Raw genomic sequence first — 26,810 nt, 5'->3', positions numbered from 1 at the left:
CCTGTATTGTACTCTGTTTCCCTTCACTACTGAATCACGTGACTTTCCATGAACTTTCCTTATCCTCACACCACCTCCACTTGTGGTGCCTGACATGGGAAAAACACCAGCTCGTATTTACCATGCCGGGTGTGGTGTTTTCTGAAGAGTCAACGAGGTGTGACAAACACACTATGTTTCTGGAATTATATTGGAGTTGAAAATGAATCCAAGGTCCTCGGTTATTAAAAGGCAGCGTCCTTTTCAGGCCACCAGTTGGCTCGACATAATAATAACCTATGGATGTTGTATATTCCGGCACGTATGCACTTTTTGGGGAGGTGGGATGTCCTGTAATAGCACATAACGTCTTGCAAAACATGTTTCCCGGCTGTTGTTGTGTGGCACTGAAAAAGAGGATGTGCAGCCAGGGCGATGAACCCTTGTTCCAGTCACATGATGTGCGGCCCGACATGCATTCGGAGGCCACGCCCCCCTATGCAAACAACATGAAGGCTTGCAAAAACTTGTGCCACTGACCTGGTTGTGTAGGGTATAAATGTGCGTGTCTGTGTGGGACACAATAGTCACACTTCGGGGGAATCACGCTGGTATGTGCGCCTTTTGTTTGGAAACTTTTAGAAACGTCTGTCGCGGCGTTTGACATGCTCACATTGTGCTTTGTTGACCACCACCTCCATACATTTGAGGTTTCTTTTTTTTTTAGTTAAATGCAAGAGATAGTTCCTGATCTGCGCCACAGTTAAGTAGTTTTGGCATTACTGTTGACAGATGGTATGTTGAAATGATATTATCTTTGGGGGTTACTATTTTAACCTGCGTATTGTTGCATTATTTACTAAAAATAGCTCAATTTTATTGGCTGCATTGACAAAAAACATTTTTGAATCTACAGTGTCAAAGGAAACTATTAGTTTAATTAATTTATTAATTAATTTAGTTTAATGTAGTGGATATTATTTGATGTATAACTAAGATATATAACGTCGTTTGTCTTTTATTTCTCGTTTTAATCATTCACTGACTCTTAAGAGCACAATGTTTGGCATCATTTTAAACTTCCGGTATTTGTGTGTCGACTTCCGCCCCCTTGTCCGACATCTGTTGTTGTGGCGCATGGAGAGGTGGGGTGAAGTGACGTCATATGAGACGCCGGTCTCTGATTGGGTGAGACTTTATTTACTAAAATAGATCATTTTAAATGGCTACATTGACAAAAAACATCTGTGAATCTACAGTGTCAGAGGAAACTATTAGTCAAGATCTAATTTAGTGGATATTATTTGATGTATAACCAAGATATATAACGTCGTTTGTCTTTTATTTCTTGTTTTAATGATTCATTGACTCTTAAGAGCACAATGTTTAGCATTATTTTAAACTTCCGGTATTTGTGTGTCGACTTCCGCCCCCTTGTCCGACATCTGTTGTTGTAAAAAAAAATATTAAAAAAAACATCTGTGTGATGACAAATTGAACCGGAAGCTGTATTTTAGGTCCGTGTACCTTCCGTTCATTCTATTTCCAATTCTTAAATGCAAATCAAAAAACTAATTTCGGGCCATTTTTTCTATTTTCATTTCTGAAACAAAAGTTGGACAACTATTTAATGACACTTTTTTTTTAACGACTATACTGGACTCCATCTGAACAAAGATGTTAGCTTTATGCTAAAAACATGCTAAACGCAAAGGAAAAGCTGGAATGCTGCTTCACACAGATAACCACGCATTTTAGCATTTTGGATGAACATCCATTGGATTGGTCTGTGTACCTTCCTGTACATTCTATCTACAATTCTGAAACACAAATCAAAAAATAAAATTAGGGCCTTTTTTAGATTTTTATTTTATATGGCAAATTTTAAAACAAACAAAAAAGGGTTGCAAATATTGCCATAAATTTGGATTTTGTGCTTTTTTGCTTTTATGGATTTGAATTTTTCCAAGATAAACGCTAAAAAAATTTGCAAAAATGTGTGGTTATCTGTGTGATGACAAATTGAACCGGAAGCAGTATTTTAGCCTTTGCTTTGCGTTTAGCATGTTTTTGGCAGAACGGTAACATCTTTGTTCAGCAGGAGTCTTTTATATATAAAAAAAAAGTGTAATTAAAATAGTTGTCCAACTTTTGTTTCAGAAATTAAAATAGAAAAAATGGTCTGAAACTTGTTTTTTAGGACTCCTGTTGAACAAAGATGTTACTGGTGTGCTAAAAAACACATGCTAAACGCAAAGGAAAGTGTTCATTCTATTTAAAGTTCTTAAATACAAATCAAAAAAGTAATTTCGGACCATTTTTTCTATTTTCATTTCTGGAACTAAAGTTGGACAACTATTTTAATGACATTTTTTAAAAACGACAACAGTTATGCTAAAAACATGCTAAAGGAAAACCTAAAATAGTGCTTCCGGTTCAAATTGTCATCACACAGATAACCACGCATTTTTTGCATTTTGGATGAACATTTTTTTTCGATTTTTGTGTTTTTATCTGGAAAAATTAAAATCCATAAAAAGGAAAACAGCACAAAATCCAATTTTATGGCAATATTTTTTATGAAAATCAACCCTCTTTTGTGTGTTTTAAAATCTGCCATTACCTCCCTGTTTGGCACTCAGCATCAAGGGTTGGAATTGGGGGTTAAATCGCCAAAAATGATTCCCGGGCGAGGCACCGCTGCTGCCCACTGCTCCGCTCACCTCCCAGGGGGTGAACAAGGGGATGGGTCAAATGCAGAGGACACATTTCACCACACCTAGTGTGTGTGTGACAATCATTGGTACTTTAACCTTACTTAACTTAATAAAAAGCGAAAAATTGCCCTATTTTAATTTTTTGAAATGAGTTTCAAAATTGGAAATAGAATGACCGGAAAGGCTAAAATACTGCTTCCGGTTGAAGTTGTCATCACACAGATATTTTTGCACATTTTTTTTCGATTTTTGTGTTTATCTGGAAAAGTAAAACTCCATAAAAGGACAAAATCCAATGTTATGGCAATATTTTTATAAAAATCAAACCCCTTTTATTGGTTTTAAAATCTGCCATACATAATAAAAAGCGAGAAACGGCTCTAATTGTATTTTTTGAAATGCATTTCAGAATTGGAAATAGAATGAACGGAAGGTACACGGACCGGAAAGGCTACAGTACTGCTTCCGGTTCAATTTGTCATCACACAGATATTTTTGCACATGTGTGTTTATCTGGAAAAATAAAACTCTATAAAAGGAAAACAGCACACAATCCAATTTTATGGCAATATTTTAATGAAAATCGAACCATTTTTGTTTGTTTTAAAATCTGCCATTCATAATAAAAATCGAAAAACGGCCCTAATTGTATTTTTTGATTCGCGTTTCAGAATTGGAAAAAGAATGAACGGAAGGTACACGGACCCTGGATTGTTGTGTATATCTGGAAAAATAAAAATCCGTAAAAGGAAAAAAAAGAAAAAATGTTGTTATGGTGCGTGGAGAGGTGGGGTGAAGTGACGTCATATCAGACGCCGGCCCCTGATTGGCTGCCGAGTCTCACCCTACACAGCTGTGATTGTGTGGCCTCAGTGGTGGAAGCTTCCCCCGACCAGTGACACGTTTAAATACCTCCTTCGGTGTTTTATGTCTCCTTCTTTCTTCCCAGCGTCATGACGAGGAACTAAGCAACTCGACGCCCGCTTTAAAAGAGGTCGAATCGGAAGGCGAAGTGCCAAATGTCCAGCCTGGAGGAGCCCTGCTGGAGCTGCTCCTGTGCGCCGAGTGTGGAGAGCGAACACTCGTCGCCGTCCGCCGCCGGCTGGTTAGCGTCCAAAGGCGAGGAGGTGATGTCGGTCATCGCCTCGGTGCTGAGCAGCGCCCACGGCTCCCTGCAGCGGGACCGGACGTTCAACCTTATCCGTCGGGGCCTGGTGCTCTTCACCGTGGGGGTGCTGCTCGCCCTGGTGCTCAACTTGCTGCAGATACAGAGAAACGTGACGCTGTTCCCGGAAGAGGTCATGACGACGCTCTTTTCATCCGCCTGGTGGATCCCGCCGTGCTGCGGCACAGGGGCAGGTAAATTACGCTCTTTAATTATGTTGTTTTGGCACCAAGAACCTTCGAAATGATTGCTATCTCAACGGTAGTTTACTTTTACGACATGTTAGGTGATAAGCAGCCATAAAATAAAGACAACAGCAAAATGAGGGGAGTACGAGGACATCGCTTGGCTAGGTTTTTGTTGGCCGTTACATAAAGGCTGTGTTTGGCGGTCATTTGTGGGTAAAGTTTGGGCTACTCCTTTGATCTTCTCGCTCTCTGATTGGCCGCCGCAAACGCGACACCAACGAGCCGCTCGCTCATTGGTCGGCGTCATAACGGGTGATGAAAGGGCGGGGCTTGTAATGGTTAAACAAAAAAAAAAAACAGGAAGTTGGTGGGGGAAGAGAGTGCGTCAAAAAACTACATTTACATTTTTTATATATATATATATATATATATAAACCTTTACTTATAATGTGCAATACTTACCTACAATCAAGAAATACTAATAAATAAAACATGTACAAAAACAGCGCCAGGGGGTTGTCAACTCAATAAAGCGATAAATGAATGGAACGACCTCACAACAAACTTGAAAAGTCTAACAGATTACTCTTCATTAATGCTGTGTTCCAAATTTGAGTTATTTACTGAGATTGAGTGAGTCTATGGCTTTGCACTTTGACACATTTTAGAACAATAGTTTCTTTCATTCAAAAATTTCGGCTTATTTATCACACATTGACATTTATCATGTCAAACTCGGCCTGCGGGCCGTACTTTTGACACAGCTGTTTTCAGCATATGTTTAGCTACGACGTATATTATTCATTCATTGTAAGTATGAATGTAATTGTAACAGCTGCTGCTGGAACAATGTATGCTTATTACTTCTTTGGTTTAGTGTTGTGAATCCGTTCCGCACACTCAGCAAAAGACACCACGCAACACTTCCTGAATTCGACCGGTTTGTGCTGATCTTTAGGAAGTTTGACTCTTTATTTTAAAAACAAATTTTTGCAGCTGTGGTGGGCCTGCTGTACCCGTGTCTGGACAGCCACTTGGGAGAGCCTCACAAGTTCAAGCGGGAGTGGGCGAGCGTCATGAGGTGCATCGCCGTCTTTGTGGGCATCAACCACGCCAGTGTTGTATCCTTCCATGCTGACTCAGATCTAGTCACTTATTCTGTCATCGCCCTTTAAATATTTGCTTTTGACCTTAACTGGACGCAACAACAGAAACTGGACTTTGACAACAACGTGCAGCTGTCGCTTACTCTGGCCGCCTTGTCGCTGGGTCTGTGGTGGACCTTTGACCGCTCCCGCAGCGGCTTCGGTCTGGGCGTGACCACCGCCTTCCTGGCCACCGTCTTCACTCAGCTTCTGGTCTACAACGGCGTCTACCAGTATGCACAACACAACATCCAAAGTTTTAGTTCACGCTCGGACCCAAAAGGTCAGCATTTGACCGGAGAACTTGTCATTCATTGCCAGGTACACGTCTCCGGACTTCTTATATGTGCGCTCCTGGCTGCCCTGTATATTCTTCTCCGGCGGCGTGACTGTGGGAAACATCGGGCGCCAACTCGCCATGGTAAGTTTGATTATTAATCTACTAGGAAACATCCCATCTGGTAGTCAAAAATAGAATCTCCTGATTTTTTCCACCAAAAATTATATTTAGGATTGTTTCCCCCCTGCTTTTTAAAGAAACCAATTAATTCAAATGACAAGGATAATTCAAAACAAGTTTTGCTTTTATTTGATCAAAAACAAGTATTTTGAAATGACACTGCATCTTACTGTTAGCAAAATTCTCATTTGTATAATGTTCTTTTTTTTGCAGTCATTTTCTAAGAACTAAATTAGGAGCAATATTTCTGTCTTGAATAATAGCATTGCACATAGCATGCAAATAATAATCTCGACATTCAGATTAATCATGTGACCTCTTAAAATGTCTGTCTCGAAAAAAAACATGTAAATAATAATACAGTATTATACGTTGTATGTAGAGATGTCCGATAATGGATTTTTTGCCAATATTCCGATATTGTCCAACTCTTAATTACTGATATCGATATATACAGTTGTGGAATTAACACATTATTATGCCTAATTTTGTTGTGATGCCCCGCTGGATGCATTAAACAATGTAACAAGGTTTTCCAAAATAAATCAACTCAAGTTATGAAAAAAATGCCAACATGGCACTGCCATATTTATTATTGAAGTCACAAAGTGCATTACTTTTTTTAACATGCCTCCAAACAGCAGCTTGGAATTTGGGACAGGTTGAGGGGGGCGGGGTTGAGGTGGGGGTAGGGGGTTGCGTGGGGGTGTATATTGTAGCGTCCCGGAAGAGTTAGTGCTGCAAGGGGTTCTGGGTATTTGTTCTGTTGTGTTACGGTGTGGATGTTCTCCCGAAATGTGGTTCTTCATTCTTGTTCGGTGTGGGTTCACAGTGTGGCGCATATTCGTAACAGTGTTAAAGTTGTTTATACCTCCACCCTCAGTGGGACCTGTATGGCTGTTGACCAAGTATGCCTTGCATTCACTTGTGTGTGAAAAGTGATTGGGTCGGCACGCAAAGGCAGTGCCTTTAAGGTTTATTGGCGCTCTGTACTTCTCCCTACGTCCGTGTACACAGCGGCGTTTTAAAAAGTCATACATTTTACTTTTTTAAACCGATGCGGATAATTTCCGGTATTACATTTTAAAGCATTCATCGGCTGATAATATCGGCAGTCCGATATTATCGGACATCCCTAGTTATATGCAAATACATAAACCCCATTAAATCACTAAAGATATCAATAAATTGCAATAAAAATCTTATCAGATAAAAAAATGCAAACTTAAAACTTCTGACTTGAATGAAACAAATCTGAAAATTTTAAATGGAGTATTGTATGCAAATAAATAAACTAAAACGTCTTTTACTAGATAGTTTTAGGAAGTGGAAAAACACAGGCTTTTTTTTCTTGAAGTATCCTGGGCTCCTTGTTAGTGTGTACTGATGTTGAAGATTATGTACACTTCCTTGCACATAATATATCACTATATTGATTAAATGCGTTAAAATTCCACGAGAGTTTTGCAGCAGCACACAGGTGCAGATTAACTAAAGACAATATAACATACATCCGTAAACGTGGATGCATATGCAAAAGTGCAATATATTCATTTGTACAGTAAATCTATTTATATCTGCACCTTCTTTTGTAAATACAAACACTCTGCACCTTATTGCTCTTGTATCCTGCACTACAAGCTGATGCAACAACATTTTGTTCTTATCTGTACTGTAAAGTTCAAATGTGAATGACAATAAAATGAAGTCTAAGTCTGTTTAAGTCTTAAGTCTAAATGATTCCACCACAGTTGAGATGCTTCTTAGGTGGAGATTGTTGTTGTCTCGTTCGCCCCGTAAAGAGTTGCATTTCCCCCAGTCGGCTTGATGCCATTTCAGATGCTACAATAAGTTTGGTGTGCTGATGCCTTTTTTTAAAAACAAACTTTGCAGCGCGCAGTGACTTGTCCCACGTCTATTACCGCAGATCTAAAGCACTGACAACACTCGTCTTTTGAGGGGCGGGGGCGCGAGGGCTGGGGAAGATCACGGGGGAGAGAAAAACATTGGGTTTGCAACAAAATACTACAATGTAATCAATAAATTCGATAGATGGACCAGCCCTAATAGAAACGTGTGACAATTGTGACCCTAAAGACGGTTCGAAACTCATTGTGTTTCTTTAGTTTTTGTGCTACAAAAATGGTTACTATAGTAACGGCCGTCCAAAAAAGGCAGCTTGTGTTCACAGCTCATTCTGTAATTTTCCAACTTTATTCCTCTTCCTGGTTGGCAAGCAATTATCATTTAGACTAGTAATTGAAGTGTGGCATGTAGAGTCACTTGGCAAACCGGAATGTTTGGTCCCATGACGTAGATTCAGTTTTTGGCCTGGAATAAAAGATGTGATGATGATCGGAATGGTCTATTGGTGCACACTGCATGTATATTTGTTCAAGAGAATGGTCATAATTATTTGGTCACGGCTACTCGTGAGGACTCTACAAACTTCAGTCAATCAAAGTTTATTTATATAGCCCTAAATCACAAGTGTCTCAAAGGGCTGCACAAGCCACAACGACATCCTCGGTTCAGAGCCCACAAAAGGGCAAGGAAAAACTCACAACCCAGTGGGATGTCAATGACAAACCTTGGAGAGGACCGCAGATGTGGGTCAGCCAAATTTTAGAGCTGTCTGCATTACTTTATTTACTGTATTTTTCGGAGTATAAGTCGCACCGGCCGAAAATGCATAATAAAGAAGGAAAAAAACATATATAAGTCACACTGGAGTATAAGTCGCATTTTTGGGGGAAATTTATTTGATAAAAGCCAATACCAAGAATAGACATTTGAAAGGCAATTTAAAATAAATAAAGAATAGTGAACAACAGGCTGAATAAGTGTACGTTATATGAGGCATAAATAACCAACTGAGAACGTGCCTGGTATGTTAACGTAACATATTATGGTAAGAGTCATTCAAATAACTATAACATATAGAACATGCTATACGTTTACCAAACAATCTGTCACTCCTAATCGCTAAATCCCATAAAATCTTATACGTCTAGTCTCTTACGTGAATGAGCTAAATAATATTATTTGATATTTTACGCTAATGTGTTAATAATTTCACACATAAGTCGCTCCTGAGTATAAGTCGCACCCCCGGCCAAACTATGAAAAAAACTGTGACTTATAGTCCGAAAAATACGGTACAATAAAGCATCAATTATTGGCATTTACTAATCGATTTTGCAACCGGCCATGTCTGGATTGCAGTTCATTTTAGGGATGTATACCGAGTACCGGTATTTTTTGGTGCCGGTTCCAAATTGGGTCGGTCCATCAGGACCGATAAAAAATCTGGACAAATGATAAGGTTGTCAGTATTTGTTTTATCCAGCTGATCGTTGTAATTATGACTTGCTGCTGCTACGCATAAAAAAATTCACGGATAGGATCTCGTAATCCTCTTAGAATAATGACAAATAAGGATGCAATGCCACACCAAAGTTAGTAACATATTTCTTCCTCCAATCTCTCACTCTAAAAAGAGTTAATGTACGTCCTCCTAGCGATCCAGGCATCCCCAGACCATTATGAATCCACTCAAGAAAGTGAAAATGAAGTAATATAATCATCACAAAGTTGCTCAGAAGCAAGATGGCGTTCACAGACAGGTCTGTAGTCGCCGTCTGATGTGTATGGCATCAAAACACACCCTGCTTAAATAGCGCTAATGGTTACCTACCTAGTATGATTTAACAAAAGACAGGACTGGCACATTCAATTTAATGGCAAAGACTACTTCCTGATTATGGCAACACACCTACTACTGCCATCTAATGTCTTGGAAAGTCTACTCTAAGATAAGATCTAATAATAATATGATCTAATAATAGGAATCAATAGACTACAAATAAGCTCTTAATATGTCGTTTAATGAATTGCTCCTCCTCATGTGATACAACACTATTTGAAAATAAGTTATTTTTATTTTATTACTTTAACCGTCTGCTGCTCTAATAGAACGATGGGGAAATGTTTGGTTCTTTATCTTGTCTGTTGGGTTTGAAATGTTTTGATTGTTCTTTTTTTATCCATTCCATGTTTGGACACACTGAGACTTCTTGTTGGGAGTTGAAGCCTCTTTGGGGTTTAAAAAAAAAAAAAAGGTCAAATGTCAGAGTTGAGACACGTTTAAACAAGAGTCTTAACATTCTAACATTTTTTTGAAAAGCAGAAGAGGCTTTAGTTGTTTTGGAGCATAATAATTTGAATAAACTGTTGTCAGCACTAGAGATGTCCGATAATGGCTTTTTTGCCAATATTCCGATATTGTCCAACTCTTAATTACCGATTCCGATATCAACCGATACTGATATATACAGTGGTGAAATTAACACATTATTATGCCTAATTTTGTTGTGATGCCCCGCTGGATGCATTAAACAATGTAACAAGGTTTTCCAAAATAAATCAACTCAAGTTATGGAAAAAAAATGCCAACAAGTATAACCCATTTATCATTTATTTATCATTTTAAAAGTATGATGTTATTAGTGCTGCTAATTTGTCACCATCTAGTGGTCAATGTGACTATATCAGATTAATGACCTTCAATTTCACTCTGAGTTGAACAAAGTGCAGCATTTACTTATGACCTCATGTGAACAACCTTACCGAGTCATGGCGCAAAAAAAAAATGCAGCCAACACAAAATGCACAACACACATGGTCGCACAACAGCACCTGCTCACTGAAGATTGTGGATATTATAAAAATGTCCACACATTAAAATGTCAAAGTCCATTACAAAGCAGGATGGGAAAATGCAAAACACTTATCCATGTTTTAACTGCTTGATATTTCTAAATGATGACAAATATTAAAAGGAGGTCGTCACGGAAGTAAACAAGTCAAACTTTCACATACTCTTAAGGCCCAAGCTGTTTGTTTACATGCTTTTTTTTATTTATCTTTGCTATTTGGGCTTATTGGACCCTAATTAGAATAAAAACTAAGAATCATCTTTTGATATGATGTACTTAGTCCATAAGTACACAAACGTGTACTTCATGTTTAGTGACATGCTAATTCTTATTTTTACACTTTTTTTTTTCAAATTCCATTGTATGTTATACTCTTCTGACACCACCAGGTGGCAGTATATGTGTCCACATGACCTCAATTCAGTAGTGTACACAATTTTGGAAATAAGAGCTAAAAGGTGCTGTCCACGCATGTGGCCACTAAGGCCTTTAGAGGTTTTAATATTCATTATACATACATTATGTTAATATACTATGTACACATAGAGTACAGGCTGAACGTTTGGACACACCTTCTCATTTCAATGCGTTTTCCTTATTTTCATGACTATTTACATTGTAGATTGTCACTGGAGGCATCGAAACTATGACACCTGTGAAGTGAAAACCCTTTCAGGTGACTACCTCTTGAAGCTCATCGAGAGAATGCCAAGAGTGTGCAAAGCAGTAATCAGAGCAAAGGGTGGCTATTTTGAAGAAACTATAATATAAAACATGTTTTCCGTTATTTCACCTTGTTTTGTTAAGTGCATAACTCCACATGTGTTCATTCATAGTTTTGATGCCTTCAGTGACAATCTACAATGTAAATAGTCATGAAAATTAAGAAAACGCATTCAAATGAGAAGGCGTCCAAACTTTTGGCCTGTACTGTACACAAGTACTGTATTTTTCGGACTATAAGTCGCAGTTTTTTTCATAGTTTGGCCGGGGGTGCGACTTATACTCAGGAGCGACTTATGTGTGAAATTATTAACACATTAGCGTAAAATATCAAATAATATTATTTAGCTCATTCACGTAAGAGACTAGACGTATAAGATTTCATGGGATTTAGCGATTAGGAGTGACAGATTGTTTGGTAAACGTATAGCATGTTCTATATGTTATAGTTATTTGAATGACTCTTACCATAACATGTTACGTTAACATACCAGGCACGTTCTCAGTTGGTTATTTATGCCTCATATAACGTACACTTATTCAGCCTGTTGTTCACTATTCTTTATTTATTTTAAATTGCCTTTCAAATGTCTATTCTTGGTGTTGGGTTTTATCAAATACATTTCCACAAAAAATGCGACTTATATATATGTTTTTTTCCTTCGTTATTATGCATTTTCGGCCGGTACGACTTATACTCCGGAGCGACTTATACTCCGAAAAATACGGTATATGTATAGGCTATATGTTACTTAAGGGCTTTCAGCCCTCGACCAAATCTTTTCATCGAATGCGGCCCCCAGGTCAAAAAGTTTGGACACCCCTGGAGTAACACAACCAAAGTTATGGCCAAAAATAAAGCACCAGTTTACCTCAAAGGACAAAAAAAGTGCCCAATAAAGTAAAACAAATGTCAGTGAGTGCAGTAAAGACTTGATTGACATCTTTATGTCTCCCTCCTCCACAGGGTTGTGTGGAAAAGCCGCACAACGACTGAAGCGAGCAGACAAGATGGCGCACAGGCAACATGGGAAAGAAGAGAACTTACGTGTGTTTGGTGATGCCGGGTGACCGCCCGGGCGCCTGTCACACACAAGGACAGCACGACGTTTGCCTTTTGGACTTTAGAAGCTGCTTCTCACTTTCACTCGACTTCATCTTCCACCGTGTCAACTCTAAAAGGGAAAGGTATTGAGGGGAGTCTGAGGCCCCGCCCCCTTCAAACCAAATTAAGTATTTGTATCGCATTCACACCCAAATAAGGCGGACAAAGAAGACCGACGGGTATGTCAGTGCCAATTAGAAGCGTCACAGAGTGGTTAGGGCTAATTAGAAACAAGTAGTGTACCACACATTGTCTACCAGGCGTTTGATTCCCGTCTCTGCCTGATCTTTCTAAAAGACAGACTTGTCTTTAGACTACATGAAGACTTACTTTGCTAGTATTGGAGCCCAGGAATTAGTCAGTAACATGGGCAGGAGAACTGGTGTCCGGGTAGTGAAAGCCCAGACATTAGTCAGCATCCAAAGAGTCCTGCAGAGGTCAAAGTGGGTTTGGGGGGCGTGTCCCACCTTTGCAATCTGTGATTGCTGTGTATTGTAGATTCTAGGTCTTCGGCCATGGAAGGTAAGGTGCTCCTCATGTCATCTGGTGAAGTTTCGGTGCAATCTTATTTATTATCATTTCTGTCACAACAATGGTGTCAAAGAACATTTATTAGCATCTCAGAAGGAAAAGTCTTTTATTTTTCCAAGCTTGCTGCTGAGGAAAGCTTTACCTTTTTTTTTTTTCTTGGAGGGGATGAAGTACCTTCTTCAACTGTCTTGACCTCTTTTTGACAAATAAAAACATGGACAGAATTGTCGTGTGTCGCACAAACATGTCTTCTCACTTGACCTTTGGCACTGGGGGCCAAAGTCTGGAGGGTAGTGGGGGACTTTGGACAGTTCCCATTGTCCTCTTGTCTACAGAGAAGCATCAAATGAAATATTTTATACATTTTAGGACGTGCAAGTTGGTGCTTAAGTGATTTGATTGCTTCTAGGGTGTGAACATACAGTGAGGTCACCCTCCAGTGGGTTCCTCAGACCACCAAACACTGCCATGAGAGCCCGGATCAGGGTTACAACACTTGTTTTATTTTCACAAATGAGTGCAGGGGTTTTGCTTTCCAGCAAACTGTCTCTTTCGTCTCCGTCTCTCTCTCGCTCCAGTTCCAACAACGTGTCTCATCCCGGCTGCTCCTTTATAACTGAGCGACAGGTGATTAGATAACCAGGCCCAGGTGGGCCATCTATGCACCTGTCGCTGATTTCAAGGCCGGTCCTGGCACACCCCGCTTCACTGCAGGCCCGCAGGTCACGCCCCCCTCCACATACGCATTTGCAATTTTGCAAGTTCTCCCACTTAGAAATTTGGGAGAGATCTGAAATGTTCATCATAGATGTATTTACACTGTTGGAGACATCATCTAAAAAGAAAAAATCACATTGTATGATTTAATTAGAGATGTCCAATAATGGCTTTTTTGCCGATATTCCGATATTGTCCAACTCTTAATTACGATACCGATACATACAGTCGTGGAATTAACACATTATTATGCCTAATTTTGTTGCGATGCCCCGCTGGATGCATTAAACAATGTAACAAGGTTTTCCAAAATAAATAAACTCAATTTATGGAAAAAAATGCCAACATGGCACTGCCATATTTATTATTGAAGTCACAAAGTGCATTATTTTTTTTAACATGCCTCAAAACAGCAGCTTGGAATTTGGGACATGCTCTCCCTGAGAGAGCATGAGGAGGGGTGTATATTGTAGCATACCGGAAGAGTTACTTCTGCAAGGGGTTCTGCGTATTTGTTGTGTTACGGTGCGGATGTTCTCCCGAAATGTGTTTGTCATTCTTGTTTGGTGTGGGTTCACAGTATGGTGCATATTTGGAACAGTGTTAAAGTTGTTTATATGGTCACCCTCAGTGTGATCTGTATGGCTGTTGATCAAGTATGCATTGCATTCACTTGTGTGTGTGTCAGATACTATTTGACTGGGCCGGCACGCAAAGGAAGTGCCTTTAAGGTTGATTGGCGCTCTGTACTTCTCCCTACGTCCGTGTACACAGCTGCGTTTTAAAAAGTCATAGATTTTACTTTTTGAAACTGATACTGATAATTTCCGATATTACATTTTAAAGCATTTATCGGCCGATAATATCGGTAGTCCGATATTATCGAACATCCCTAGACTTAATAATGATTTATTTGTATGTTACTGGGGTTCATAAGTATTTGCACACATGAGAATCAGCAAGAATTATGATTCTCAAAGAGCTGTCAGTCTGCCTTAAAAAAACAACCTTTGAGCTCATTAAAGTCACCTGTGCAGCCCACAGTCAGTCAAGATCCAACTGCTACCATGGGCAAGACCAAAGAGCTGTCAAAAGAGACCAGAGACAAAATTATAGAGCTCCACAAAGCTGGAAAAGGCTACTGGACAATTGGGAAGCAGCTTGGTGAGAATAGATCAACTGTTGCAGCAATTGTTAGAAAATGGACGAGGCTAAACATGACTGCTAATCTCCCTCGGACTCCCATAGCCTTTTACAGTTTTGTGGAGCTCTATAATTTTGTCTCTGGTCTCTTTTGACAGCTCTTTGGTCTTGCCCATGGTAGCAGTTGGACCTTGACTGACTGTGGGCTGCACAGGTGACTTTAATGAGCTCAAAGTTTTTTTTTTAAAAGGTAGACTGACAGCTCTTTGAGAGTCATCATTCTTGCTGATTCTCATGTGTTCAAATACTTATGGACCCCAGCAACATACAAATAAATCATTTAAAAAATCATACAATGTGATTTCCAGATTTTTCTTTTTAGATGATGTCTCTAACAGTGGAAATACATATATGATGAACATTTCAGATCCCTCCCTAATTTCTAAGTGGGAGAACTTGCAAAATTGCAGGGTGTGCAAATACTTACTGTAAATGGTTGGATAAATGATTTGCAGCAGCGATGTCTTCTGTCGCCAGCAGAGGGCGGTGTTTACCCTCCGTGTGTGCAGTCCTAGCGGTGGGACGAGGAATGACACGAAATCAATAACAGGCTGGTTAGGGACAAAACATACAATCTAAATGTGTTCAATTCCTAAATACCAAAAATTAAAGTTGATACAATTGGAGAAACTATAGTAGATAATATAAACAGTACTTGATAAAGTAGACAAGATTGAAACATTACAAAGTGAAGCAGTGTCCAAAGAAGACCTCAAACTAGACATGAATATGACATTTTATAAAGAGCGTCATAGATTTAGTTATCGAACATCTGTAATTTATCATTCCAGATTAGGGATTTCCGATAATGGCTTTTTTGCCGATATTGTCCAACTCTTAATTACCGATACCGATATATACAGTCGTGGAATTAACACATTATTATGCCTAATTTGGACAACCAGGTATGGTGAAGATAAGGTCCTTTTTTTTAAAAATTATAAAATAAAATAAGATGAATAAATTAAAAACATTTTCTTGAATAAAAAAGAATGTAAAAAAATATAAAAACAGTTACATAGAAACTAGTAATTAATGAAAATGAGTAAATTTAACTGTTAAAGGTTAGTACTATTAGTGGACCAGCAGCACGCACAATCATGTGTGCTTACGGACTGTATCCCTTGCAGACTGTATTGATATATAATGTAGGAACCAGAATATTAATAACAGAAAGAAACAACCCTTTTGTGTGAATGGGGGAGGGAGGTTTTTTGGGTTGGTGCACTAATTGTAAGTGTATCTTGTTTTTTATGTTGATTTAATAATAAAAAATAAAAACTGATACCGATAATTTCCGATATTACATTTTAAAGCATTTATCGACCGACAATATCGGCAGGCCGATATTATCGGACATCTCTATTCCAGATCATATGAAAATTGCTAAAATACAGGGACAGCGTGGCGAAGTTGGTAGAGTGGCTGTGCCAGCAATCGGAGTGTTCTGGTTACTGGGGTTCAATTCCCACCTTCTACCTTCCTAGTGTCCTTGGGCAAGACACTTCACCCTTTGCCTCTGATGGCTGCTGGTTAGCGCCTTGCATGGCAGCTCCCGCCATCAGTGTGTGAATGTGTGTGTGAATGGGTAAATGTGGAAATACTGTCAAAGCGCTTTGAGTACCTTGAAGGTAGAAAAGCGCTATACAAGTATAACCCATTTATCATTTAAAATAAAACCACTTTACAAAGGTGGAAACAAACAGGAGTACTCCACTTACAGACCAAAATCACTGCTGCCACACCTCTCTTAGATCAGGAACCTTTTTGGCTGAGAGCCATAAATATTTTAAAATGTATTTCCGTGATAGCCATATAATATTTTTTTTAACACTGAATACAACTAAATGCGTGCATTTTTAAGTAAGACCAACATTCTTAAAGTTTAATAAGTCTCTTGTTCTTTTTAATAACATTGTTATTCTGAAGCTAACCAATAAATAAAATACTTCTTACCATTAATGCGACTTCTTGAACAGGTGGGGTAGAAAAAGGGATGGATGGATTAAAATGCATGAGAATGTTTTATATTTTGAACATTATTTTTTTAACACTGTGAATACCAGCGGAATTATTCATTACTTATCGTGTTAAGCAATGTCAGCTAAGATTGATCTGAGAGCCAGATTCAGTCATCAAAAGAGCCACATCTGGCTCTAGAGCAGTGGTTCTTAACCTTGTTGGAGGTACCGAACCCCACAAGTTTCATATGCGCATTCACCGAACCCTTTTTTAGTGAAAATAAAATGTTGTTTTTTTTTCAAATCCAAGACAAAGTTATATGTTTTTGGTAACTCTTTAGTATGGGGAACATATTCTAAGTAACAAAGACTTAATTTAGAGTTATTTGGTTAGGGTTAGAGGGTTAGGGTTATAATAAGGCCATGCCGAATAAGGCATTAATAAGTACTCAATAATGACTAGTTAAGAGCCAATTTGTTACTAATTTGCATGTTAATACGAAACTAATTAATGGTGAATATGTTCCCCATACTAAAGTGTTACCATGTTTTTTTACTGGTGCACAAAATGAACCGTGCATGAACATCACCTTGTTCAAACAACAAAACCAACACAGTGCATAAACTCACAACAAATTACACACCTGCAAATCAGTCTGACTTCTGCGGTTGCCGTATCCGTAATACGCCGATAGGGAGAAGTTTTTATTTACACGATGAGTCGGGTGTGTCTTGACCTCCGCCGAACCCCTGAGGCCGACTCACCGAACCCCTAGGGTTCCATCGAACCCAGGTTAAGAACCACTGCTCTAGAGCCATAGGTTCCCTACCACTGTCTTAGATCTTAGGGAAATTGTTTGCTTTCAGGTTAAATCCATTTATTATTATATATTTTAAGTAACAGTCAATATGGGTTTAGTCCCAATCAATCAACAGCAGCAGCAATTATTGATTTGGTAGAACAATTTTCAGCTGCAATAGATAAAAACAGTTCTTAGTATTTTTGTAGTCCTTCAAAAAGTGTTTGATACGCTTGATCATAAATTATTATTGGACAAATACCAATATGGAATAAGAGGAGTGGGTCGAAAGTTACCTGAAGAACAGAAAACAGTTTGTGGAAATCTGCCTTACATAATATCAGTTGTGGAGTACCACAAGGATCAGTCCTTAGACCAGGGGTCACCAACGCGGTGCCCGCGGGCACCAGGTAGCCCGTAAGGACCAGATGAGTAGCCCGCCGGCCTGTTCTAAAAATAGCTCAAATAGCAGCACTTACCAGTGAGCTGCCTCTATTTTTAAAATGTTATTTATTTACTAGCAATCTGGTCTCGCTTTGCCCGAAATTTTTAATTCTAAGAGAGACAAAACTCAAATAGAATTTGAAAATCCAAGAAAATATATTAAAGACTTGGTCTTCACTTGTTTAAATAAATTCATTAATTTTTTTACTTTGCTTCTTATAACTTTCAGAAAGACAAATTTTGAGAAAAAATACAACCTTAAAAATGATTGTAGGATTTTTAAACACATACCTTTTTACCTTTTAAATTCCTTCCTCTTCTTTCCTGACAATTTAAATCAATGTTCAAGTAAATGTTTTTTTTTTTATTGTAAAGAATAATAAATAAATTGTAATTTAATTCTTCATTTTAGCTTCTGTTTTTTCGACGAAGAATATTTGTGAAATATTTCTTCAAATTTATTATGATTAAAATTCAAAAAAATTATTCTGGCAAATCTAGAAAATCTGTAGAATCAAATTTAAATCTTATTTCAAAGTCTTTTGAATTTATTTTAAAATTTTTGTTCTGGAAAATCTAGAAGAAATAATGATTTGTCTTTGTTAGAAATATAGCTTTTTTGTTATATATTCTAACAAAGTGTAGATTGGATTTTAACCTATTTAAAACATGTCATCAAAATTCTAAAATTAATCTTAGACAGGAAAAATTACTAATGATGTTCCATAAATTATTTTTTTAAGTTTTTGTCTTCTTTTTTTCGGTTGAATTTAGAATTTTAAAGATTCGAAATTGAAGATAAACTATGTTTCAAAATTTAATTGTCATTTTTTCCGTGTTTTCTCCTTTTAAACCGTTCAATTAAGTGTAAATATCATTAATTATTAATAATAACATAGAGTTAAAGGTAAATTGAGCAAATTGGCTATTTCTGGCAATTTATTTAAGTGTGTATCAAACTGGTAGCCCTTTGCATTAATCAGTACCCAAGAAGTAGCTCTTGGTTTCAAAAAGGTTGGTGACCCCTGCCTTAGACCAATACTGTTTCTCATGGACGTTAATGATATTACTATGGTTTCCAAACTGTTTTAAGTGTATTTTAACCTAATTTTAATCAGGACAAAATATAAAGGATGTGTTAGAGTTCGTCAAAATGAAAAAATGGTTCGATGTAAATAGATTCTCCTTGAATACTAAGAAAACTAAATTTGTGATTTTGATTTTGATTGTGATTTTGCAGTTGTAGGAAAAGTGTGGATGCCTCATTATTTGTTGAAGGAGTTGAGATTCAAAGATTTCAAGGTGTTACGGCTACTCTTGTGTTCAAAAAAGTTCGAAAAAATAAAAATAAAGATTGCAGAGAAGTCCTGAGGAGGAGGTTTTTATGACTCACTCAATTCCTTAATAAGCAGTCGCGGAGATATGTCGAGATTCCAAATGATCATCATTTCTTTTCACAAACAAAAAAATATTCTCCGTGGTTGACTTCATAATAATCAAAATAACTTATTTAGCGGTAAATAAACCGTTTCACTCCTCACTCCAACATGATAGACAGACAAAAGGAGCACCCAGCTGTCCTGTCTTCTTAATCATAGGAGGAGGAAGTGGCTCACCAGCAGCTGAAAACAATCAGTCAATCATAATTCATCTGAAACATCCAATAATTCATCAACATCATCATTGGCATTATTTGATTTCATTGTCAAAACAATTACCGTATTTTTCGGAGTATAAGTCGCTCCGGAGTATAAGTCGCACCGGCCGAAAATGCATAATAAAGAAGGAAAAAAAACATATATAAGTCGCACTGGAGTATAAGTCGCATTTTTTGGGGAAATGTATTTGATAAAACACAACACCAAGAATAGACATTTGAAAGGCAATTTAAAATAAATAAAGAATAGTGAACAACAGGCTGAATAAGTGTATGTTATATGAGGCATAAATAACCAACTGAGAACGTGCCTGGTATGTTAACGTAACATATTATGGTAAGAGTCATTCAAATAACTATAACATATAGAACATGCTATACGTTTACCAAACAATCTGTTACTCCTAATCGCTAAATCCCATGAAATCTTATATGTCTAGTCTCTTACGTGAATGAGCTAAATAATATTATTTGATATTTTATGCTAATGTATTAATAATTTCACACATAAGTCGCTCCTGAGTAAAAGTCGCACCCCCGGCCAAACTATGAAAAAAACTGCGACTTATAGTCCGAAAAATACGGTAATAAATAAATAATATAGATAGGCTCCAACATCCCGGCCCCTAATTGTGTGCTTTTGGTTTTTGGGTGTTATAATTGATGAACATTTGTCAGGGAAATCACATATAAATGATCCAAAGTCTAAAGTATCTCAAACTAGTGTTATTTTACACAAAGTGAAGGAATTGCTCAATTAAAAAAGCATTGTATATTTTCTATAAGTCACTGATTGTTTCAATATCTAACATACTGTATTGAAGTGCCTGTAAAACATGTTTCAATCTTATATTCCTTCCACAGAAAAGAGTTGTAAGAATCATTACTGGAAATGCATACAGGGAACTCACAAACACAATAATCAGACAGTTAAACTTATTAAAATGTCATGAACTGGCAGAGTACAATATCCTACAAATCGTGTATAAAGCACATGCCACAATTCTACCAAACAACATTCGAAAAAGATTTGTAAAAAGAGGAAGTAATTATAATCTGAAAGGGACTGAGATCTTTAATAAAACTAGATTTAGAACAGTGATAATGGAAATAAGTATTTCAATCAGAGGTGTTAGTTTATGGAACAAACTTGACAGAGGAATAAAACAGTATAAATATATTTCTGTATTCACAAAAAATGTAAAAATCATGAAGATGAAAAGATATGACTGAGTAAAATGATTTCTTCATTATTGGTTTAATTGTTGTAAAATGAAAATATGGCTTTGTAGAAGCCAACATTGAAAGTCAATTGTTGTATTTGTGAAAATAGGGGGCAGCTTTTTACCTTCTTTCTGCTCCTTTTCATTCATATTCTACTTTAATGTTATGTTGTTTTATGTTTATTCCTTTGTTATATTTTTTATGAATGAAATAAATAAATGAACTGAACTCAATACAATTACTAGTGTTTATACAGCTGTTGCATGCTAGGCTGGCGTTACTCGGGTTGCTAGGCAACAGCAATCAAAACAAAGGTGGACAAGGTTCTGTCTCGAAGTTTTGCAGAAGATGATCTCTCCCCCACGTTATTGCAGACAAACTGCTGAGTCGTGTTAAAATGGAAAAAAAAAAAACCTCAGGAAAAATGCGGTTGCTGCGTCTAAAAGTGTGTTGTTGGTTTGAGGTTATTTGAGGCGTGTGTGAAAGTTGTGAGTGACAAATAGTGGACTGCTGGGGGGTCAGAGCAGCTCAGGTGTGTGAAGGTGAAAGGTGGCACACGTGGCTTTTTCTGTTGCAGCGACCACACAGGAAGGAACACCTGACCTCACATGACACACATTGCTGCTGCATGCTCACATACAAATACTACAGCAACCACTACACACACTGCAACAATAAATCAACAACTACACATTCCTCAATTCAACACGATACCCACTACACACACTTCAACAATGAGTGAACTACCACACGTATACACTGCAATAACAATTACACATGCTTAAATACAACATGTACTACACAAATGTCAATACTACACATCATTTTAATTAATACATACTACACACACTTCAACAATGAGTGAACTACCACACGTATACACTGCAATAACAATTACACATGCTTAAATACAACATGTACTACACAAATGTCAAAACTACACATCATTTTAATTAATACATACTACACACACTTCAACAATGAGTGAACTACCACACGTATACACTGCAATAACAATTACACATGCTTAAATACAACATGTACTACACAAATGTCAATACTACACATCATTTTAATTAATACACACTACACACACTTCAACAATGAGCGAACAACCACACATATACACTGCAATAACAATTACACATGCTTAAATACAACATGAACTACACATTTTTCAATACTACACAATTTATTTAATAACTACTACACATACTTCAACAATAAGTTTAAAACTACATTAATAACTATACATTCCTAAACATTAACCAAATGCCTAAATACTACATTAACAAATACACATCATGTTATACATTATATACTACATACACTTTATAATACTGCATTAACATATACATACTTCAACAGTAAGTTTAAAAACTACACATTTATACTACCTTAACAATTAGACATGTTATACATTATATACTACATATACTTTGTCAGTTAAGTTAAAAAAATATATATATACACACACACATATACACACACGTGTACATATATAGACACACACATATATATATATACACATTATATACACACATATGTACATACATACATACGCATATATACACACATTCCGTATATACATATACATATATACACACATATATACATATACACACACATATATATATACACTTATATACACACATATATACTCACATTTATACATATATACTCACATTTATATACAAATATATACATTACACAGTCCATACATATATGTATACACACATATATACATATATACTCACATTTATATACAAATATATACAGTACACAGTCAACACATATATATACACACACTTTTATTTATATATATATATATATATATATATATATATATATATATATATATATATATATATATATATATATATATATATACACACACACATATATACAGAATATACATATATACAGTTACATACATATATTCACATATATACATATACATACATATATTCACATATATACATATATATATATACACACATACATATACAGTATATATCAGTGGAGGCTCCTCCATAGAGGTGGAGGAGGCCTGGCCTCCCCAATAATTTGAGAGAAGAGAGAGATTTAAAAAAAACAATAAATATATTTATTTTATTTATTTATTTTAACAAAAAACATATTTTTTATTTTTTATATTCATATTATTTTAGTTTTGTTCATAAATCTAAATGTTCCCATGGCTAAAACCCAATATTGCAATTGTAAAGCAACAGGCCAGATTTCCCTATCAGTTTGTATTAAGGGAGGCCAGGCCTCCCCTAGGAAATTAGCTTCTCATAGAAGTCAATGTAATGCATGCTTTTTCATGCCAATATGTGATTGGCCAGATCACTGAAAATGGGTGGGCAACGGAGGCCTGGCCTCACCATGCATTGTGTCCAGGGCTGAAAGATTGACATTTTGTTCGTCCAATCACATGCTACTGGTTCATTTGGAATCAATCCTTTCCTTTCCTAATCAACACAGAAGCCATTTTGAGAATTCGCCAGCCACTTCAGTCAAACAAACACTCGCCATAGTGGCTACGAGTGTCCTATCAACTTGTGCTTTTCAGGAAATTTAGAGAACACCCCTGGCTATCATCCGTGAAGTTTATAGCTCATATAGCCAAATACTTTTGCTTAAAACGACCTCGGAAATCGGCGAGATTCTGTGGAGTGGAGTCCAGGAGAGAGCATGCCGCCCCTCAGCTAAACCAGATGTGAGTTGAACTAATTAGATGTCTCTACCAGTGTTACACCACTAGTTCTCAGTAGTAATAACACTCCATTTTGTCTGTGTTTCTCAGCAGATAAAGCCAACTGGAACCATATTTTTACATATTTTATATTAAATATATTGAATAAAACTACATATGATAAAGAAAGTGTTATCTTATCTTTTTTATATGCCAAACTTGATTAAATTGGTGATTACATGTTGAAGCTGTAGAAGAATGAAAAATGTAAGCTAAACAAAATTGTTTTTAACTACATAATTAAAATTCCTGCCTTTTACACATGTTCACTTGGCGTTTATATAACATCCAAATGTCATTTCTCAGCTTAATTATCAGGCAGGCTCATAGACTTACAGCAATGTAATTTCTTCAGGAAGGCACAAGGCTAAGCTCTGCACAATGAATTGCATCAGCAAGAACTTTCTGACTGTAGCTTACACTCCAAATAGTATGCCTTTGGCCAGCACAAAGACAGATAAGAGAACAGGGAACATTCCATCGCGAGTGAAGTGAGCAAGCGGAAAAAAATGGCCTCCTCAATTCTGGAAGTCACCAGCCTCCACTGGTATATATATATATATATATATATATATATATATATATATATATATATATATATATATATATATATATATATATATATATATATATATATATATATATATATATATATATATATATATATATATATATACTGTATATGTATGTGTGTATATATATATACACTACCGTTCAAAAGTTTGGGGTCACATTGAAATGTCCTTATTTTTGAAGGAAAAGCACTGTACTTTTCAATGAAGATAACTTTAAACTAGTCTTAACTTTAAAGAAATACACTCTATACATTGCTAATGTGGTAAATGACTATTCTAGCTGCAAATGTCTGGTTTTTGGTGCAATATCTACATAGGTGTATAGAGGCCCATTTCCAGCAACTATCACTCCAGTGTTCTAATGGTACAATGTGTTTGCTCATTGGCTCAGAAGGCTAATTGATGATTAGAAAACCCTTGTGCAATCATGTTCACACATCTGAAAACAGTTTAGCTCGTTACAGAAGCTACAAAACTGACCTTCCTTTGAGCAGATTGAGTTTCTGGAGCATCACATTTGTGGGGTCAATTAAACGCTCAAAATGGCCAGAAAAAGAGAACTTTCATCTGAAACTCGACAGTCTATTCTTGTTCTTAGAAATTAAGGCTATTCCACAAAATTGTTTGGGTGACCCCAAACTTTTGAACGGTAGTGTATTAATGTATATACACATACATATACAGCATATATATATCTATATATATATATATATATATATATCTATATATATATATATATATATATATATATATATATATATATATATATATATATATATATATATATATATATATATATATATATATATATATATATATATATATATATATATAGATATATATATACTGTATATATACTGTATATGTATGTGTGTATATATATATGTATGTATATGTATATATGTGAATATATGTAAGTAACTGTATATATGTATATTCTGTATATATATGTATACACACATATATACAGAATATACATATATACAGTTACATACAAATATTCACATATATACATATACACACATATACAGTATATATATATACACACATATACAGTATATATATATATATATATATATATATATATATATATATATATATATATATATATATATATACATACATATATATATACACACATACATATCTTTATATATATATATATACACACACACATGTATATATATATATGTATATATATATATTTATATATATATATACATACACACATGTATACATAAAGCGACACATATATACAAGTACATAGTTATAATAATACAATGGATATATATTTAATAATTAATATAATTGGATATTAAGAGTATGTGAAAGTTCAACTCCTACTTTGTTTACTTCCGTGACGACCTCATTAAGGTTTTTTAATCAATCAGAAATACCAAGCAAATAAAATGCAACAAACATGGATAAGTGTGGAGAGTGTTCTACATTTTCCCATCATCCCTTGAAAAGGATTTCAATGGGAGTCTTTTTTTATTTTTTATTTTTATGTTGATTAGATATATCATACCCACAAAGTTCAGTGAGTGGGTCGTGTTTTGTGCGACCATGTTTGATGACTTTTTGTGCTGGTTGAGTTTTTTTTTCCTGCACCATGACTCGGGAAGGTTGTTTGGATTGGGTCATAAAAGTAAATGCTGTGCTGAGTGACCTTGCAAGTACAATTAATGGTTGAGTAACTTTGCCACCAGCTATATTTATATAGTTAACTGCCATATTTGTATATGAAATAAATACACGCTCTGACCATATTGCTTATTGAACTAGTGTCGTCTCGCCGGCCAAATGAGAGATTCTGGCGGGCCGCATTTAGCCCGGGGCCGTAATTTGGACATAGAGTTTATAGCTACAATAACAACACACGCTTCAACACTGAAATAACTACACATTCTTCAATGTAACATTAACAACTACATGTATACACAACAACTACATATTAACATATTAACAACACACAGCAATACATTAACTACACATTTACACAACACTTAACAATTACACGTTATTCTACACTACATTAACTACACACTTACACGACATTTAACAACTACACGTTATTCTACACTACATTAAGTACACGTATACACTACATTTAACAACTACACATTAACTACACACTTATACACTACATTAAACTACACGTTATTCTACACTACATTAACTACATATACACTACATTTAACAACTACACATTAACTACACACTTATACACTACATTTAACAACTACACATTATTCTACACTACATTAACTACATGTATACACTACATTTAACAACTACACGTTATTCTACACTACATTAACTACATATACGCTACATTTAACAACTACACATTATTCTACACTACATTTACTACACATTTCCACTACATTTAACAACTACACAATATTTACCACTACATTAACCACATATATACACTACATTTAACAACTACACATTATTAACTACACTTTTACACTACATGCAACAACTACACAATAATAACTACAAATTTACACTACATTTAACAACTACACATTAATAACTACACCCTTATTCACTAGATTTAAATTCACATTAAGTACACACATACACTACATTTAACAACTACACGTTATTCTACACTGCTATAACTACACTTATACACTACATTAAACTACACATTATTCTACACTACATTAACTACACGTACACTACATTTAACAACTACACGTTATTTAAGACTACATTAACTACACGTATA

At 36.0% G+C, this 26,810-nt stretch overlaps 1 protein-coding gene across 2 annotated transcripts; it reads left to right on the top strand.

Annotated features, from left to right (window-relative positions):
• The first annotated feature begins 492 nt into the window (after positions 1-492).
• Positions 493-12,955, top strand: insig1 (insulin induced gene 1). 2 transcript variants are annotated; one of them, XM_062021635.1, is made up of 6 exons: positions 493-590; positions 3,646-4,055; positions 5,046-5,170; positions 5,261-5,427; positions 5,516-5,615; positions 12,063-12,955. In XM_062021635.1, the coding sequence occupies exons 2-6, from the start codon at positions 3,716-3,718 to the stop codon at positions 12,090-12,092; spliced, it is 762 nt and encodes a 253-aa protein (XP_061877619.1). In that variant the 5' UTR covers positions 493-590; positions 3,646-3,715; the 3' UTR covers positions 12,093-12,955. The 2 variants fall into 2 exon arrangements, with proteins under 2 accessions (XP_061877619.1, XP_061877618.1); XM_062021634.1 differs by lacking the exon at positions 493-590 and having other exon boundaries at positions 3,377-4,055.
• The last annotated feature ends 13,855 nt before the right edge of the window (positions 12,956-26,810 follow it).

The sequence above is a fragment of the Entelurus aequoreus genome, linkage group LG15, assembly GCF_033978785.1.
Source record: "Entelurus aequoreus isolate RoL-2023_Sb linkage group LG15, RoL_Eaeq_v1.1, whole genome shotgun sequence".
Lineage (NCBI taxonomy): Eukaryota > Metazoa > Chordata > Actinopteri > Syngnathiformes > Syngnathidae > Entelurus > Entelurus aequoreus.
This window is presented reverse-complemented; position numbering and strand designations above follow the sequence as displayed.